Source organism: Talpa occidentalis, unplaced genomic scaffold (genome assembly GCF_014898055.3).
Source record: "Talpa occidentalis isolate TD23 unplaced genomic scaffold, MPIMG_talOcc4v2.1, whole genome shotgun sequence".
NCBI classification, from domain to species: domain Eukaryota; kingdom Metazoa; phylum Chordata; class Mammalia; order Eulipotyphla; family Talpidae; genus Talpa; species Talpa occidentalis.
The window spans coordinates 120,022,024-120,041,881 of NW_026555331.1; the positions used below are offsets into that span (position 1 = coordinate 120,022,024).

Sequence of the window (19,858 nt, forward strand, 5' to 3'; positions counted from 1 at the left end):
TGTTAAATAAATGAAAGAGAATCTTCATTGAGTGCTTGTTTGTACCAGTTTCTTACACGCTGAGGGCAAAAAAAATAATCAAAACAGAGATAATACCTGGATCCAAAAAGCATATAGTATAGTTGGAGAGGCCAAAAGCAAGAACATTATTAGAAATTACTAATTATTTATAATGAGAAGTGTCATCAGAAAACTAACACAGCCGTACAGCAGGGATTGATTTTAGATTGGGTAGTCAAGAGAGGTCTTTTTAATGGGTGACATGTAAGTTGATATGTAGAGAAAAAAAAAAGACCTAGTTAAAATGACAGTAGGAGGAAAAGAGGTCAAGAGATGGACAAAAACCTGGGCAAGGCTCTCTCTAAGATGTTTCGCATTTTCTCCTAACATTTTCCTCTGCAGGGATATTTGTGTCCATCCAAGATTCATAGACATTTGAAACTACAGGTGATCTTAGTGATCACCTAGCCCAGTCCCTCATTTTACAGAAGAAATTACAAGTACAAACTTAATGCTAGGAATTTTTTAAGTCTTTAAACTGATGTTGAGAGAAGTTAAATGCCCTGTAGGAGGTCAGCAAGCCGACAGAGTTGGTGGGCTAAGTTTAGTGTCCAGTCTTCAGGAATTTTCATTTAGTGTCTTCTCCATCACTCAGTCATCTAAATTCAGTATGTTAATAATGGTAACTTCTACTGAGAAATTACTGTATGGTGGGCATTGTTCTAAGCACTTCTTGTGTATTAATTTAACACACAGAGTAAATGCAGGAGATATTTTTATTATTCCCCCATTCCAAATTTAACCACTTAGAAATCAAAAGATTAAGCAGCATGGCCAAAGTGAGGTAGCTAGGAGAAGAATGTACCACCCAGATTCCAGAGCACTCCATCCCATGTGTACATGGACTTATCTTTATCTGTGGTATAGCTTTTTCATCTTACAAATGAAATATTGTTTTGCAAAGATGGCTCTTACTAAAGTTAACATAGCATGTTCCACTACTTATAACACATAAAAACTTTATACCAAAGTCATTTGTAAACTACTTAACTTAGCATTACCGATTAGGGCTAACGTGATAAAGTGAGGCCTATGGGCAGAACAGTCTTCTACCAAAAATAAACTGATCCTAAAGCAATTTTTGTTTTGCTTCATCTGCTTTTTCACCCACATCACAAATCGAGCCAACATACACATAGTTCCTTGACAGAGCAATGTGGTTTCAGAATCCTCCCTTATCTGAAGTTCATGTAGTACATGCCTACAAAACCTGGAACCACTTTCTGCTTTGGTAAATTGAGGTCAGATTGACCCCTGAGGTCATCAAAACATAGATTCCAAAAGAAACTGAGAATACTCTTTTCATTTATAATTCCAAGTAATTTAATCTAGCATGTCAAAACCATCTGGCTCTTCCGTAACATGGTACAAGTTTTAATAACTATACAGTTGTTTCCCCACACACACATAAGATGATATCATCAACACTATAAAATCTGAAGGTGATTTTATAACTCTTCTCAAGTCTCCACACTATATATCTTTTATAAGCAAGCAAGCAAGCAAGCAAAAAGTTATAGTTGTTTAAAATAAAAGACAGCTCCAAAACACTGCTAATGTTATTAAGATAGTTGAGCAATTTTCCATTTTAAGACCACTGCATTACTTAACTATATTATTTAGACTTTCCAAATTCATCAACATAATTTCTCTGTATTGCCGGCCAAGCTAAGCATATTTAAAAAAGAAAAGAAAAATCTTTCCAGCCCTCCCAATAGCTCTGAGTTTGACTGATAGTGTATGAATCCTAACATCTGCTAACTAAGCAGCATTTTCTAATGGGTAAATGATAGTAGGGAAAATAGCTGTAAAACAGAATCGGATTTGTTTTCATGAGTTGATGTAACTGAGCACAAAAAGCAAGCCTACAGTTTCAATGTGTCTTCCAAATAAGATCAAATTGTATTCCAGTCCAGATTTCTGTTTTCAGTTATTCCCTCAAAACATTAGAATCTAAACATACAAATCTTAATTTATTTATAAATTAAAACCTTATTTAAAAACCAAAAAACTTTAAAGTTTAGATCCAAATCACATTACCTTTTTATGCTTTTAAACCTTCATTTGTCAAGTTCCTGAGAATTAGTTAACCAGAGAAGTCAACAAATTAAATGCCATTTTAAAATTATGATTTAAAATTTTAAGTTTGCAAATTTATTATATTAATAAGCTTAACAAACCTTACATAACTATAATTCAGTACTTGACTATTGGAATTGTTCATTTCCAATTTTGTGCTATTATAAAAATTTACTCCCTTACTACTTGTGTATTTTTAAAAAGAAAAAATCATAATGAGATTTAATAATAACATGTACACCTCCTGTATACATGGAAGAATCCAGTGAGACTGAGTAATTCACCCGCATGGCTTTAGACACCATCTTAAATAACTTGTCAGAATACAAAGGGATTCATTCTGTACCCCTGTTGGTTCTTCTAGACTGGAAAATAGTCCAACGGGCATAGAAGTTTAATAGTGACATGTTTCCATCCTGTACACATGGGAGAGACCCAACTGAGTAACTTGCCACATGATTTCAGATGCCATCTTAAATAATAGCTTGGCTAAGACAAGAGGGCTGGGGGAAAGGTCAGTTAGGGAGTTTGCCAAGGAAGGCAGAGTGAACAATTATAGGCATAATAGAAATAGTAGACAGTTCTTTAGAAACAGTTTATAAAGTGTTCAAGGATTTAAAAGTAAAATGAGGAAAGAAGTAGAAATTTCAAAAATGAACCAAGTAATACAAGTTGAATACAACTTCCGTAATTTAAAAATTCACTGAAAGTGTTTAATAGCAGGTTAGATCCTACAAAACATTTTTTTTTACTAGACAAACACTTTAATTTTGGGAGTTCGAGAGGTAGTCAGCCACAACAAACTCCCTCCCACAAACCAAGCTGAACACTAATAGTAACCAATGATTTTCTTGCTGTGCACCACAGCAAGTTCTCATTTACTGTGCCCATTTTCTCTCTCTGTCTCTTTCTGAGATGTTTCTAAACTCGAGATTGACTACATGCATTTTTTTCCTTTTAGGATAGTTGTAGAAAAGGTTAATAAAAGTCACTATGAATTAGAAAACATGCTAAGTTCATTTCATCTTTAAAATTCAACATGTTATTTGTTATCTCTTACACAAATTATTGGTGCCCTTTTTTCCAATTTTGGTGAGTAGTGCTACCTTTACATGGGATTTACACAACTTAGTGATTCTTTAAGACAGTTGCATATATACTATGTTGGACTTGAAGACATAGCTATAAGAACACTATTTCAAAAATGCTATAAAAACACTATTCAAAGTGAAGCATAGAAAGAAAAAAAATGAACATGAACTAAGTGACATGTGGAGCAATATTAAGTTATCTAATGGATGTGTAATTGTAGTTCCATAAGGAGAAAGGATAAAAAAAGTTTGAAGAAATAATAACTAAAAATTTCCCAAATTTGCAGATATACATAAATCTCCAAGAGCTCAATAAATTCCAAGAAGGATAAACACAAAGAAAATGATTGGTGCATTATAAAAAATTGCTAAAAATACATAAAGCAAATTTGATAGACCTAAAGGAAGGTGTTAACAGCAACACTATAGTTGTAGGAAGTTAAGCAGCCCACTTAACGCAATGGGCAGATCATCCAGACATAAAGTCAACAAGGGAACAATGGTCTTACATGAATAATTGAATGAGATGAACTTAGTAGATATTCATAGAACATTCCACCCCAAAACGCCAGAATACACATTCTTTCCAAGTGTACACAGAATAAGGACAAACCATATATTAGAACCCAAAATGAATCTTAATAAATTTATGAATATTGAAATCATATCAAGTATTTTTTTGGGTCAAAGGATATGAAACGAGAAATCAACCAAAAGAAGAAAGAGAAGGAAACCACAAATTGGTGAAGAATAAGCAACATGCTACTAAACTACTGGATCAATAAGGAAATAAAAGGTGAAATTAAAAAATACCTTGAAATGAATGAAAATGAAGACAAGACATCAGAACCTATGGATGCTGTAAAAACAGTATTAAGAAGGAAACTGAGGGCCTCCTGTGGTGGCGCAGCAGTTGAGCTCTGGGCTGTGAGGCTGCCCGCAGCCTCTGCAGCGCTGGTTCGTTCCCTGGCCGCCGTAGAGAGACAATAACAAAAACAAAGAGAAACCCCACCAACTGGGAGAACATTTTTGCACCCAACACTAATGATAAAGGACTGATCATAAAAATCTGCAAAGAGCTGATGAGACTCAACAACAACAAAGAAAATAATCCAGTCAAAAAATGGGCAGAAGAGCTAAAAAGAAACTTCTCTGAAGAGGAAATGCAAATGGCCAACAGGCATATGAAAAAATGTTCAACATCACTTGTCATCAGGGAAATGCAAATCAAAACTACCATGAGACACCATCTTACACCAGTGAGAATGGCACATATTAAAAAAACTAGCAACAACAAATGTTGGCGAGGGTGTGGAGAAAAAGGAACTCTTCTGCACTGTTGGTGGGAGTGCAAACTGGTCCAACCACTATGGAGAGCTGTGTGGAGATTTCTGGACCTACTAAACATAGAGCTTCCATATGATCCAGCAATTCCACTCCTAGGTATTTACCCAAAGGACACAGAAACATCAATTCCAAAGAACACCTGCACCCCTATGTTTATAGCAGCACTGTTTACAATAGCTAAGCTTTGGAAACAACCCAAATGCCCAAAAATAGATGACTGGATCAAGAAGATCTGGTACATATATACCATGGAATATTACTCAGCATTCAAAAAAGATAAACACATGCAATTTGCAGCAACATGGCTGGCGCTGGAAGGGATCATGCTCAGCGAAATAAGCCAAAAAGAAAAAGAAAAATACCGGATGGTCTCACTCATAGCAGGAATCTAGAAAACTTAAATAAGGGACCAGGAAAATGAATAACTATAAGAAAGTGAAAATCAAAATCAACAAAAAACTATGAACCAGAGACACTTTTAGGGGGGCAGGGGCGGGAGGGGAGGGATTGGGGTCAGAATGGGGGGGCTGCAATTGTATGGGGAATATAACAATAAAATTTATTATCTAATAAAAAAAAGAATTAAATCAAAATAGAGACATTTTCAGATAAAGGAAAGCAAGTAGAATTTGCCACCAGCAGACTGGGAATGGAAGAAATGCTCAAAGAAAGTTCTTTGTACTGAAGGGAAATATCATCAAAGCTATTATTAGATATAATTAGAATAATAAAATAACTAGAAATAAAAAAAAAATAAAAAAAAAAAGAAGGAAACTGATAGTAATACAGACCTAACTCAGGAAACAAGAAGAATCACAAATAAGAAATCTAAGCTCAAAACTAAGGAACTAGAAAAATAAGAAAAAGCAAAACTGGGAGTAGACAGAGGTAATAATGAAAAGTAGAACAGACATTAATAAAATAGAGATTTTAAAAAATCCAAATTGTAAAAGTTGGCTCATTGAAAAGATGAACAAGGGAGACAAATCTTTAGCTAGACTTGAAGAAAGCAAAAACATAAATAAAATAAAAAATGAAAGAGAAGTTACAAGAGATAACTTCAGAAATATGAAAGGTCATAAGAGTATTACAAACAATTATATGATAACAAATTGGACAAAAGAAATGGCAAATTTTTAGAAACACTAAAAAGTTCCAAATATAGTATTTGGTACTAACTCAGGAAGAAATAGAAAACATGAACAGATCCATCATGAGTAAGGAAATATCAGCAATTCCACACATAGTTATCCACCCAAAGAATACAAAAACACAGTACACACACTCCTATTTCATTGCAGCACTATTTATGATAGCCAAGTTATAGAAACAACCTAAATGTCTAAGAACAGATGAGTGAATTATGAAGAGGTATTTTATATATTTATTTATTTATTAAAAATATATTTATATATAATGGAATATTACTCAGCTATAAAAAAGATATACTTAATATTTGTGACAACATGGATGGAACTGGAGATGATAATGCTAAGTCAAAAAGTAAAAGGAGGGCCTCCCTGGTGGTGCAAGGGGTTAAGATGCAACTTATGAAGCTGTCCACAGTCTCTGTAGCACAAACAGCAGGAGTTCAATCCCCAGCTGGGCAGGGAGCTACCCATATAGCACAGCAGACCTCTCCTGACTTGCCCGATGTTCCCCTCAGCAGTGTACTTCCATCAGTCTGCCTCCCCACTCTGTCTCTGGTGAATCCTCTCATCCCCAAAGCCTCTGGCCTGTACCCCAGCTCTTATATGCATAAATAAATAAATCTTTTTAAAAAAAGTCAAAAGGGGAAAGGCAAATACCAAATGGTTTCTCCCTTATGTGGAATATAGAGGTACAAAACACAGTGTCAGAGATAAGCAAAGCAATAACAAACCCAAGGAATCTGACTATAAACTTGAGACTACCCGAGGGGGAGGGGCAGAGCAAAGTGAGAAGGGGTACAATTGACTATGGCAGAGGACTATGGGTGCCTTGGTGGTGGATATGGCATGGTAACACATCTGAAGGGTGTAAGCATTTACCTCTATATCGTATATAGTGTTGTAAGCTAGTGTAACCTCAGTAAAAATTTTGAATTAAAATAATATCTTTAGTATTATATACATTACATGCACATTAATTGCAACAGATATATCATACTAATATAAAACATTAACAATAAAAGAAGCTGTACAGTTAGGAACTACCTGAACTATTTTTGCAATTGTTTTGTGAATTTAAACTATTCTAAAATAAATTTTTACTTCAGAAGAAAAAAAAATACTAGAAGCTCTTTGAAAGACAGTAATCAAAAGTTTCCCACAAAACAAAAGCCCAGGACTAGATGACTTCATTAGTGAATTATATTAAACTTCCAAAGAAGAATCAATATTATCCTACTTAATCTCATAAAATTGAAAAGGAGGGGAAACTTCCAAAAATATTCTATGATGTCATCATTACCCTGATTCCAAAACCAGACAAGGAGATCACAAAAAAAAAACCCTACAGACCAATATCCTTGATGAACATAGATGCAAAAATCCTTAAAACTTGGACTATTGAATTCAGCAATATATAGAGAATCATACATCATGTTCAAGTGCAACTTACCCTATAATAAAAAATGGGTAACCTCCCAAATATGTGATAGCCCAGTTAGTTATAAAAAATATATTTCTTTGAAATATATACAGAGGCCATTCTCTGTCAGTCATGTAAAGTTCATAAAACCACTCTTCAAACATTATGAAAATCACTAGTAAAGGCACATAAATGCATACAAACCTGTAATATTGCTCTTTCGGGTAACAGTGAAATGTCAAATATAAAAGACGCTTTAGATCCACCTTGTCCAGGAAATGTGGGTTCATCTCCAGCAGGTTTTAACTTGTTTTTCCATGTTTTCAATTGCATTTCATGTTGTAACAACTGCGGGAAAATAATTTAGAAATTCCATATGAAATTGCTACATTATTAATAAGAGTTACATTATTAATAATGTAACTATAAAAATTTCCAGCATGTTTCTATGGCTGATCCTAGTTACAGTGAACATTCTAAGTGAACACTAAATAATAGTGTACTAATAGTTTAAACAAACTGGAGACATCTTTAAATTTGGAGGAGTTTGCTTAGGTCCTCTGTTTCAATTGAATTAATTCCTGGTGGGTGTCCCAATTAAGAATGATTTTTTAAATTTAGCATTTTAGTAATTAAAAAATAAATTATTGTTAAGGTTATTATGTATTAATTGAATGTTGAAGAAGAATGAATAGCAATTTATTCTTATTTAGAAAAGAATAAATTCTTCATTTTTATTTAAAATACTCATCAGTTTCTCTTCCACTTTAGGCATTATTCCATCTAAATATTTCCTTAAATAAAATTCTTAGTCTTTATCAATAAATTTGAACAAAATGTTAAAAGATTTTTTTCCTTGATGTTCATTGTTCATGCAAACCAATTTAATAGGAAATATTTTAGGTAGCTGAAGTGAAATTTAAATTATACAGTAAAAGTATTGATATATAATATTTAGAATTTTAATTTTTTCTACATACAGTATTATATATCTGAAATAACATTAATATAATAGTAAAATTCCATTCCAAATTAACTAATTTTCCAATAAACCATACCAGCTCATCTTCTCTCATTTTATACTTTTGTCTTGCTTTATCTCTCCATTTCATTAGTATAATTATTTGCTTCTGATAGTGAATGATCTCTTGTATCCGTAATAGTACAGCTGAGGAAAAATGATTGGATCACTGGATAGAACTAAAGTAGTTTACAAGAAACAACATGTTTAATACCCTTCACGTTTTTAATATGACCCAACATTTCACCTGATAGTTTTTGTTCAATTTTAATTACATCTCAAACTAATTATTCTTGACTGCAATAGACTTGACTGCAATAGTCTTGACTGCAATTATTCTTGACTGCTTAGTACTCCTGAGACTTTATTAACCTCCAAATAACAACTTTGCCTTTAGACATTAAGTTGTAATGGACATAATAAAATGTCAAGATAGATATCATTTTTTAAATAAATTTGTTCTTTACGAAACAAGAACTTCCAAATTTATTCAGAGAAATACAATCTTGATGTGGTATTCTGATTTAGTTAAATATTCTATGATATATTATATGGAAATGCCCTATATATGTATTTTTAATCCAGGTTCCAAACTCAAATAAAGGGACCAGATCAGGAAGATGACTGAGCCAGGCCTCCGACATTGCTCCCAGAGTGCAATGGCTTCTTAGCTGCTGGCAATTGTTTTCTCTCAGAAACGGAGGCCATTTACCTAGATTAAAGCCTTTGGAGCAGGGCCTCCCCGGTGGCGCAGCGGTTGAGCGCTGGGTTGCGAAGCTGCCCGCGGCCTCTGCGGCGCCAGTTCGATCCCCGGCTGCTCCCCGGCCACCGGAGGAGGGTCCCACATGGCGCGCAGACCTCCCCTGCCGCCCGCTGCTCCCCTCAGCAGTGTCCTTCGGTCCTTCTGCCTGCCCTGCTCCCCGCTCTGGCTCTGGTGAATTCTCTCACCCTCCCGTGCTTCTGACTGTACCCAGTGCATGTGTAAACAGAACAAACAAACAAACAAATAAATAAATAAACATGCCTCTATTAAAAAAAAAAAAATTAAAAAAAAAAAAAAAACTTTTGGAGCATCCATTCTGAGGCACTAACTGAAGAGGAAATGATTCTCTGATTGGCAACAGCCATAAACAAATCTATTGTCTGGTAAGCTGGATAAAATCTAAGCAAAAGGCTGAAGTTCTCTCTCTGCTGCTAAGATCAAGTACATGCACTGTCCACTCATTATGGCTATCATGGGTTTAAGTAAAAGAAAATTCGTTTTTACAGTTTCCTTGTGTAGCCATCATGTGAAATATCTAGAAAGAATGTAGAGTTCTCTATCAAAATAGTCAATTTGGTAACCATCAATATTTTACCAGTCTACTATGTAAAAAGGCTGGTAGTGGATTCTTATTTATATTTACATTTGTATATAGATCACCAAATACATATAGGATTTTATGTTAAATTTGCCTTTTTTTCAATTATGAAAAAACCCTTTGAGACATATCTTATTAAATATTTTAATTTATTGACTTTACATTTCATGATAGTTCTCTAGTTATAAAAATAATAAATTCTCCAGTACAAACTGTACTTAACTGCTAAGTTTGCTGAACTTAAGGGACCAAATGAAGACAAAATCTAATTGCTACAATGTAAGAATTTACCTTGAAGTCGTTCTTTTCTATCTTTCACATAAGCACGCCAAAGACAAAATACATATTTTTTAAATTTGAAATTGCTATATTCCTCTGCTTTTGCCATTTTTTCAGCCATAACTGCATCTTCATTTATAGGTGGTATTGCTATGTCTCTCCAAGAGCTACATGCAGAAAATAGAGATAAATATTTTGATGCTATGACGATATATTAGTAAATAAATTAAAAGGGGAAAAGGTAATACCTCCCTTTTCTCTTCAAAAGCATAGCCTGGAAATAAATTGTTATTTTTATTGTTTTATCTAGCCAGTTCTTATATTTCCTTTGAGCATGTTCTTTCCTTTTCTACTTCTCTAAAACCTAGAATGTTCTGGAATCCCTATAACCTACTAAGAGGTGACACTAGACCTGAACTAGACAAATGTAGCATAAAGTTCCCTGAATTTGGTACATGGATGCTTATAGTCTTTCTTCATTTCACATGATAATAATATATGTTTCATATGTTCAGATATGTTTGGTTCCGACGTGACACCCCTGACACCAGTGATGATAGTATATGACAGTATATATGGAGACTTCTTTTCTAAATTTAAAACAAAAAGATGAGTCTAAATTCGAAAACATATCTGACTCCAAGGGTTTCAGAAAAGGATATTATGGAACTATAATTTTTTTTTTATTTTTACATCATTGTTCATTTTTAAACAATGTTTGCTTCCCCCCACCCCTCAGGTGTAGTCCCCATAGAGTTTCCTTCACCAATGCACCCGTGCACCATCACCTCAGTCCCCTGTGCTCTTTCCTCCCTCCCTCTGATTCCTCTCCCTCCTCCTCCCCTGCAGTATATCTCTGATTTATAATTGTCTGTTTTTGCTTTGTTGTGTTTTGTACTATTATTTTTTTACACTGATGTTTTATTTGGTTCCCCTATATTCCTGTTATAAGTGAAATATAGGGGATATTTTTCTTTTTCCTTCTGGCTTATTTCACTGAGCATAATTCCTTCTAGTTCCATCCATGTTACTACGAATGGCATGAGTTTGTCTTTTTTGATTGCTGAATATTATTCCATTGTGTATATGTACCACATCTTCTTGATCCAGGCATCTATTTTTGGGCATTTAGGTTGTTTCCAGGTTTTACCTATTGTAAATAGTGCTGCAATAAACATAGGGGTACAGGTGTTCTTTTGAATCAGTGTTTTTGTGTCCTTTGGGTAGATTCCTAGTAGTAGAATTGCTGGGTAGTATGGTAGCTCCAATTTTAGTAGACTGGGGAACCTCCAGACAGCTTTCCATAGTGTTTGGACCTTTTGCACTCCTACCAGCAATGTAGGAGAGTTCCTTTTTTACCACATCCTTGCCAACATTGTTGTTGCTAGTTTTTTTGATATGTGCCATTCTTACTGGTGTAAGGTGGTATCTCAGTGTGGTTTTAATTTGCATTCCCCTGATTATAAGGGATATTGAACATTTTTTCATATGCCTGTTGGCCATTTCCTCTTTGGAGATATGTCTTTTGAGTTCTTCTGCCCATTTCTTGACTGGATTGTTCATTTTGTTTTTGCACTCCAGTCAAATGATAAGGGACTGATCACAAAGATATACAAAGAACTCACACAACTCAACAAAAATCAACTCAAAGAAAGTCAAGAAAAAGATAAAACACCTGGAATTACATCAAACTGAAAAGCCTCTGCACAGCAAAAGAGACATTAACCAAAACAGATATAAATCCAGGTGTTTATCATTTCCTTGACTTTCTTTGCTGTGGGTGATGAGTCATTAAAGATGTTATTGCGATGTATGTCTTCTAGTGTTTTACCTATATTTTCTTCTATATATTTTATGGTTTCAGGTCTTATGTCCAATTCTTTTATCCATTTTGAATTGATTTTTGTGCATCATGAGAGGTAGTGGTCTAGTTTCATTATTTTGCATGTGGTTGTCCAGTTTTCCCAGCACCATTTATTGAACAAACTGTCCGTGTGGAACTATACTTTCAATTTTGAAGCTTTATTTAAAAAGAATCAAGTGATACCTTGAAGAAGTCATGAACATATTTTAGCTAAGTAAAGTCAATTCAATATAGAATATATAATACAAAATGATGGTGATGGGATTAAATAGATAAAATAAACACAATTGCTCAAAAGTGAGTTCTTCATATGGAGAATATTAAGAATGAGAACCAAAGAGAAAGGAACAGTATATTAAAATCACATTCTTACCAAAAGTGGGTCTTTATTAAACGTCCAGTATAAAAAGTACATGCTTTTATCATCAATTCTGGAGTCATCTAAAATAGGGAAGTGAAATGGCAAACATTAGACATAAATGAATGCACAATTTATAAATTTTGTTGACATACATAATATACCTAAAAACATCGATAGGGTAAATTTTGACACCACTTGTAAAGTCATCTCTAAATATTCCTCCCAAAAGTGTGTGTACCAGATGTCACCTAAGTGGATACCATCTTAACTAGCAGAGTTTCAGTAAGTTGGAGCTGTGCACCCCTAACCACAGCAGGGTTTATTATAATATAAAAGCCACAAGGAAAAGAACTTCAGTATTGTTTCCTCTCTGTAGAATAAAACTTAACTCTTGTGTGAGACTAATCACAACACAAAGAAAAACTAAGTTAACTAGTTCAGAGTATTTGTAATAGATAATGCTGGTTTGAATCATTTTTATTATATTCTAGAGTCCTTATAAGTAACCCCCCCACTAGTATTTACATTTTCATCTAGAGGGTTAATTAACATGGTACAACAAGGAATTGTTGTACCATTAATTAACATGGTACAATAAGGAATTAATTAATATGGTACAATAAGGAATTGTGCAAGGTATATATTGCACAAAGTATTTTACTACTATGAAAACAAGTGCAGTCTAGTTAAGAAAAAAAACACTTAATGACAAGACTCCCTACCACATGTGAAGGTAAAACATTTAATTTAAAAATGTTGACACTACAATATATATAATAGCTATTATAAATGTGCATAGTGTATTCTAAAGCAGTCAGCATTTTATTTTTTCTTTTTTTAGGAAACTACACTATGGTTAAGATGTTGATTGATTGAGTGATAAGATTTGTGTCTCTGCCTGTGAAAAAGCCCACATTCTATCACAGTGATATATTGTCAGATTTAACGGCCCCTATTGATAAAGCACTTGGATCAAGTTACAACCAGTTTTACTGCAAAAGAATCCTGTACACATTTATCATTCTGCCTTAATGTCTACCCAGCAAATTTTTTTTTTCACCCTGCAAATCTTTAACAAATAGAAATTTGCATTGTGAGAAGCAGGAAATATCACCCATCCTTGTCCCTTCTGCATATCTCAATTTGTCACTCATGAGAACAGTGTTCATATCACTGAATTTTTCACATTTATCCTGAATGAAAGATGGAATGACTTAAGCAGCATATTATATTATAAACAATTTCTTACCCTGAAAGTCACATATTAAGCCAATGTATCTTACTGAATTTACTATATAACACCATAAAAATTGTCTTCATTTAAGCTCTCTCTTTCTGTATATAGCCAGCCAACTGGATGTCTGGTTATGATGGTGATTCTCTTAATGTGGATGGTACACAGTAGTGTTTTCAAACAATCCACCAGATGGTTCCACCGGCCTCCTGAAGGGCAACAAAGGCAGCATGCAGAAGCCTCAGGTGGTGTTTGAAATCCAGGGCCATCTTCCTCTCCAACTCACTAAAGGCAGCTTCCACATAGAAGAAGGTGGGTACATTTCAGGTAACCAGGACTTTCTAGAAGCACAACAGCCCCAGGTTGTAGCATCGAGGCTTTTTCACCCCATTGGTAGAGGGGGTGCTTTTGCTGGCAGATTTAGTGGCCAGCTGTTTGCCAGGCACTTTCCCATCTGTAGATTTCCCCGTAGTCAGCTTGGTTAGGCAATTTCTTTTTTCTTTTTGAACTGCATGGTGACATTTATTGTTTCGGCCTCAAAAAAATATCCCTTTTTAAATTTTACATAGCAAAGTAAGTTAAAAACATCTCTCATCAAATAAACAGAATTTGCCAAAGAAACCTCATCTCAGCAATGTAGATGCTTATTACTAGTACTTACCAACTGATCATCCAATCCAAAAAGTTGTTCCAGGTAAGTTTCAGATAATCTCCGAATTTTTGGTTTTATTGATGGGTCAATGCACATATCCCTTTAATAAAATAATATATAGTCAAAAACTTATTTCATAGTTCTGTAATAATTAGTTTCATAATTAAATTGATGAGTTATTCCCCTTGGGAGAAGCATATCATAATCAACTGGAGGGCTTTTTCAAACTACTCTCCCTCAAGATTTTGCTGTGTTCCAAAGAAGGCATGCCTCCCTTTACTCACCTACAACTTGAAATAAACTTCCCTACGGGCATGTTACTGATGAGACTGATGAGATGCACTGTATTTCCCAATTTGTGAACCAGCAGGCAAATCCCTATTGAAGTCTTTGGTACTTAAAAGACTATAGATTCTTTAACAATCTTGAAATTGGAAGCATTATTAGCAAGACTTCATTTTGATACTACATAGTTGGAGTTTGCCTGCAAAATTAATATATCTCTGTACCATAAATGAAAATGATACTTACCAAAGAAGACTTTCAAGGCCATTTTCCATAATAATGATGATCATTTTCTCTAAATATCTCAGTGGATCCTGAGGACATGTAATAAGTAGACCACATAACAGAGCCTGGAGGAGAAGGAAATGGAATCAGTGTTTCTGAATTTGCATGTTTTATGAACTCTTATGCTATTACAAAGTCAAATAATGTAACAGTTTTTTAAAATAAATATGCTATATTCATTCATATTCCCCTATATTGACTTAGTGTTAATATCCAATTAAAATCAAACCAAAATGCAGTTTACATTTCCTTTAAAAAATTCCACTGTAAGTGACATCATAAAGAATTCAGTGTTTTGCTCTAGGTGGAGTAAGTTCTTTACAGTCAGATTGAAGACATAATTGTGCTATTTTGGATCAGTGGGTTTTTATCCTTTTTAAGTGTGAAGAGCTCCTTTTTATTTTTTTTCCTCTTTTTTTTTTTTCCAAGATTTATTTATTTATTTATTTATACAAGCACTGGGTACAGTTAGAAGCAAGGGAGGGTGAGAGAATTCACCAGAGCCAGAGTGGGGAACAGAACAGGCAGACTGACGTTATACTGCTGAGCAGCGGGCAGCAGGAGAGGTCTGCACGCCATGTGGGACCCTTGCCCGGCGGTTGGGGATCGAACCAGTGCTGTAGAGGCTGCGGGCAGCTTCGCAACCTAGCGCTCAACCACTGTGCCACCGTGGAGACCCTGAAGAGCTCCTTTTTAAAATAAATTCTTTAGAGTCAACAACAAGTGACTGAGAAACTCCACCATAGCACACGTGACCCCCATCAATCAGGACTTTATTATTGCTAGTCTTTCCCCCCAAGTTTTACTGATTTGCCATTAGTTTACATAACTATATAATTTTGGGAGAGCAATGTCACACCTCCATATATATACTTGCCTTACTCACCCTCCACCACTTCTCCAGTGCCCAAACCATATCACCTTCCTTCTCTATCCCCACTTTCCTCCCTCCACCCCTTCAGATAACCTATATATTTTTTAAAGAATCTAAGAATTATTCTAGTTGTTTTGCCAGTTTGTTTTCTTTGGTTATTTGTATTTCACAAATGGGCAAAACCATGTGGTAACTGCATCTTGTTTTCTGTATTATTTCATTTAGTATAGATCCACCCATTTTTTCCCACAGGCACTATTTCATCTTTTTTAACAGCTGAGTAATACTCCATTAAGTACATATTCCATAATTTTTGTATCTACATCTCTACTGATGGACATTTAAGTTGATTCTATGGCTTGGTGTTGTAAATAATGCTGCTATGAACATAGGAGTACAGAAAGCATTTTGTATGTTTCCATTCTTTTTGATATAGGCCATTCTCACAGGGGTGAGGTGAGAGCTCATTGTGGTTTTCATTTGCAATTCCTTTATAATAAGCGAGCATTTTTCATGTGCCTGTAGGCTATCTTTGGAGAAGAGTCTATTTAGAGTGTTTGCCCATTTTTAAATTGAATTGTTATTTTGTTGTTGAGTTATATGAATTCTTTATGTATTTTGGAAATTATCTGTCAGATGTTTGCTATGCAAATATATTCTCTCAGTCCGTAGACTGCTGTTTTGTTTTAGCTGGGTTTTTTTAGGTACAAAAGCTTTTTGTTTGATGCAGTCCCATTTGGTTATTTTTGCTTTTGTTTCCCTTTCTGTTGACATTGCAACCCCAAATACATCTTTGCAGTTTCTATCCAGGATTGTATCACCTGGGTTTTCTTTTATGGTATTTTCTAGTTTCAATAGGAATTAATGCTCAATAGGAATTTAGTTTTTTTGGTTTTTGTTTTGTATTTTGCATTTGACTGTCCACATTTCCCAACACCACTTATCCATGAGCCTTTCCTTTCTCCACTGTGTGGTTGTGGCTCCTTTGTCCAATATTAACTGTCCATATTTGTGTGGGTTTATTTCTGGGTTGTCTATTCTGCTCCACTGGTCTGTGTTAAGTTGATTCTTCTCTTGTTCTGCAAAGCTAATACAGTTCACTGCTTCACACTGCCCAGGTTCCAGGGTCCACCTCTTGCAACTCCTGTCAGTGGGCAGGTCACCTGGGCCTTGGGAAGGAATGCACAGGGCTTGGCGCAGGAGTTAGTTCAGGGCACACATGGTTTGGCATGGTGATTGGCACAGGGATTTAGGACTTGGTGCCAATCAAGCTGTAGCTAGCACAGGATGCGTGAATTTCTCTGTGTAAAATGTGCATCTGATCTCTCTCTCTCAGCTCCCTCAGCAGAGAGAAGGAGGGGGGCTCTGCTGCCTGGTTGCCAGCAGCCAGATTTCCCATAACTGAGCCCAACAACCCCAGTGCCCATATATAAGTAGATTTGTATTCCCCCACTCACTAAATAAAATTCCCTGACCTGGTCTTTGTGCCCACACAGTCTGTGTGCAGCTCCCAGCTTGTTCAGCTGACTGGTAGTGCCACTGTCCTGGCCACTACTCCCTTACTGTCTCCCTGCTTTGTCCCAACAGTGAGTTACCAACCTCAAAGCAAGATGCATGTTTTGGTTCACTGTTATTGGCAATAAACTGGTGAAATTTTCTGAGAAAATTTAGTTTTTCTATAATTGTATTTAAGCAAGATGTTCATCAGAACCTCCCTGTTCTGTCATATTGTGGATGGAATCATTTGCTAACCATCTTTGTAAAAACTTACACAATCAAGGACAAAAAGACTATGACTTAATAATCTGGATCAGTTTTCCGAAACTTGTGAATTCACAAAACAATTGTGCAATCCTTCACTTTGTTTTGACTCTAGTAATCTCAGTCTCCAATATTTCTCCAATATTTTGAAAGATATTTGGGTACTGATATCAAACATGGGTTTATCCAAGATAGTTGCTTCTACTTTCCACTTTTACCCATTTTTCAAAGAGCAAGATAATGCAGTGGGTAGAGCCCACTGGGTTTAAACACTGGATCTACAATCTTCTAGTATATAACTTATAATAAGTTACTTCTGTTTGTCTGTTTTCTAAACTAGACATGGGATAGTCAAGGTATATATGTCATAGGGCTAGCATGAGAATTAAATGAATTAATATATGTAAAGTACTTTGAATAGCACAAAAATAGGTACAAAATAGGTAATAATGACAGCAGGATTATATCATTGCTAACCTTAGCACTGCTAATTATCACCTCCGTTAGAGAAAACAGCTTGGACAAAGAGAAAAAAATATTCCCTGGACTATTCAAAGGGCACTCTATGGAGAGAGACAGACAGACAGACACTATCATATCTAATAGAAAAGATTAGGAAAAATGCTTTTGGGGAAATCATTAGGAAAGAGAACTTGATAGAATAAGAGTTTAAGTAGTAAGATAGTAACTATCTATTAGAACTATGGGTAGATATAAGACAGTTAAGAGAGCTAACCTTCTTTTTCTATTTAGATCTTCAGATAAACCTAGTGAAATAAACTAATGGCCTAAATAGCAATACCAAAAATAATCGTTCCATAAGCACAGAGATAAAAGTGAAAACCAAATGCCTGTCGAGCCCTAAGGAGTTGGTGAAATTTCTAAGTGGCAAGGCGAGGACTAGGGGTTCACAGGTCTTTCTCTTGGCGAGAGCAAAACCTCAAAGACACAGACCTGTTTGGCTAGAGTAAAGGATTCATGTAAGAGAAGAGCAGAGAGTCAGAATTCTGTGGTAGGGGCTGAGTCCTCTTCTAGACCCAATAGGTCATTCCTGATCAAACCTGGCCATGCACAGGAGAGTAACAGTTCGTTTTGTTTCCAGGCTCACACTATGGATGGCCTTGGCTTCTACAAGGTATAGTCTCACCTCTGGGGTCATAGATAATCTGTGATAATTCCGAGAGTTAGCAGGTTTTTAAACTAAAAACCCAAGGCAGCTCCCATTCTCATACCATGTGCTCCTACAAATTATGTACATGTGTATTTTCCTCCAGAAAACTTGAGGGTTGTTTTTTTGCCACATTATCTATCTGAAAATATTTTATTTATATGCAAACCCAGAAACAGTCTTCTTTTAAATAGAAGGTAGAATAATCAACATAGAGTGCTCACCTTGTTTGTTTTAGATAAGATTGCTTTTAAAAATGCAATGTCGATATCACAGTAACAAAAAACTTTAGTTAGGAACAAAGTTTTAAGTTCCTAAATACTGTTCAAAGTCCCTTCCACCTTCCTACTCTGCCCAACCCCCAAAACATGTCCACAGTGACCTCTCACAAATGAGAGGGAGTTGGCTCACTCTACTGAGGTGGGGGGATGTCTTAATTTGTTTCTATGGAAGTTCACAAGTTAAAAAGCAAAAAGAAAGTGGCTTCTGTGTCTTATTGACATTTAAATACAAAATGCCAAATTTTTATTTTAGAAGCTGTATAACTGAAAGAATGTTGAAAATTATTGAAAGGGGTCAACTGGCTTCAGTCATTCAGAAAAGATCTCAGGAGAGGAAGATGGATCTGAATTTGACAGATTTGAAAGCAAACTGGATAGGTGAGGAGCAGCAGCCTCCAAGAGGTAAGAGAGCAAGGTGAGGAGCAGCAGCCTCCAAGAGGTAAGAGAGCAAGATGACAAATTATTCTGATACCTGCTGGACTGTGCCTGGCACCATGGGGAGACAGTTTCTGGCCTCCTAATCGCTAGATAAGTAAACTCTTACTGGAGAATAAAAATCCTATGCTTTTGCCTCATCCATTGGCTCACCTCTGGAATTGCATCTGTAAATTAGCTGACTGGGTTGAAAGCTCTCAGCAATATGAACTGCCCTTAGGAGAAGTCACAACCTTGGCCCTATGGGCAGCAAAATGAGTTAGTACAACCAGTTCCTTTTATCTTACATTGGCCAGAGGTCTCTTGCTAACATGTTTAGTAATTCCTGAATCTTATATCTCTGATGTATATGTGCAGTAGTTAACCCCTTAAAAGTATCTATGTGATTTAGAAATTAGTACAATATTTTAAAAATGCAAACTGGGAACACAATCCTGAAAGAAACATAAAACATAAAAACCTTCCATAAAAATCAAAACATTTTTTATTTTACATAAAAATAGAAAACAAATCATGATTTGTAACTTAAATCTGCCCTCTGCTGGGAAGATCTAGTTTTGCAAGCTCCTTTAATCTACCAAAACTGACATGAAATCTTGACATGAAACTGGTATTTGAGCTAATAATTTGAAAAGCAGACTTTTTCTCTCTCAGGTACAATCACTATATATAAAGCTGCACAATGTAGTAGAAACACTATACCCATAATATTTAGCTCATCTTTGGCCCCAGTGTGACAGTTCTTGTTTATAGACAATTGCACTGACTTCTGCCTGGTAGAAATTTGAGGGAGAAACAGTCTTTTAAGTATTTATGATGAACTGCTGTGTGAAATTCTACCAGTAGGAC

At 35.4% G+C, this 19,858-nt stretch overlaps 1 protein-coding gene across 3 annotated transcripts in view; it reads right to left on the reverse strand.

Annotated features, from left to right (window-relative positions):
• Positions 1-19,858, reverse strand: part of FBXL13 (F-box and leucine rich repeat protein 13) — a 141,057-nt gene that overhangs the window by 115,241 nt on the left and 5,958 nt on the right. For all 3 annotated transcript variants that reach the window (XM_054692510.1, XM_054692511.1, XM_037511106.2), the window contains exons 2-7: positions 14,452-14,555; positions 13,930-14,020; positions 12,047-12,114; positions 9,822-9,976; positions 8,207-8,316; positions 7,353-7,496 (exon numbers count right to left, since the gene is read on the reverse strand). In XM_054692510.1, the coding sequence (XP_054548485.1) occupies positions 7,353-7,496; positions 8,207-8,316; positions 9,822-9,976; positions 12,047-12,114; positions 13,930-14,020; positions 14,452-14,555 (672 nt within the window). The remainder of the gene's footprint in view (positions 1-7,352; positions 7,497-8,206; positions 8,317-9,821; positions 9,977-12,046; positions 12,115-13,929; positions 14,021-14,451; positions 14,556-19,858) is intronic.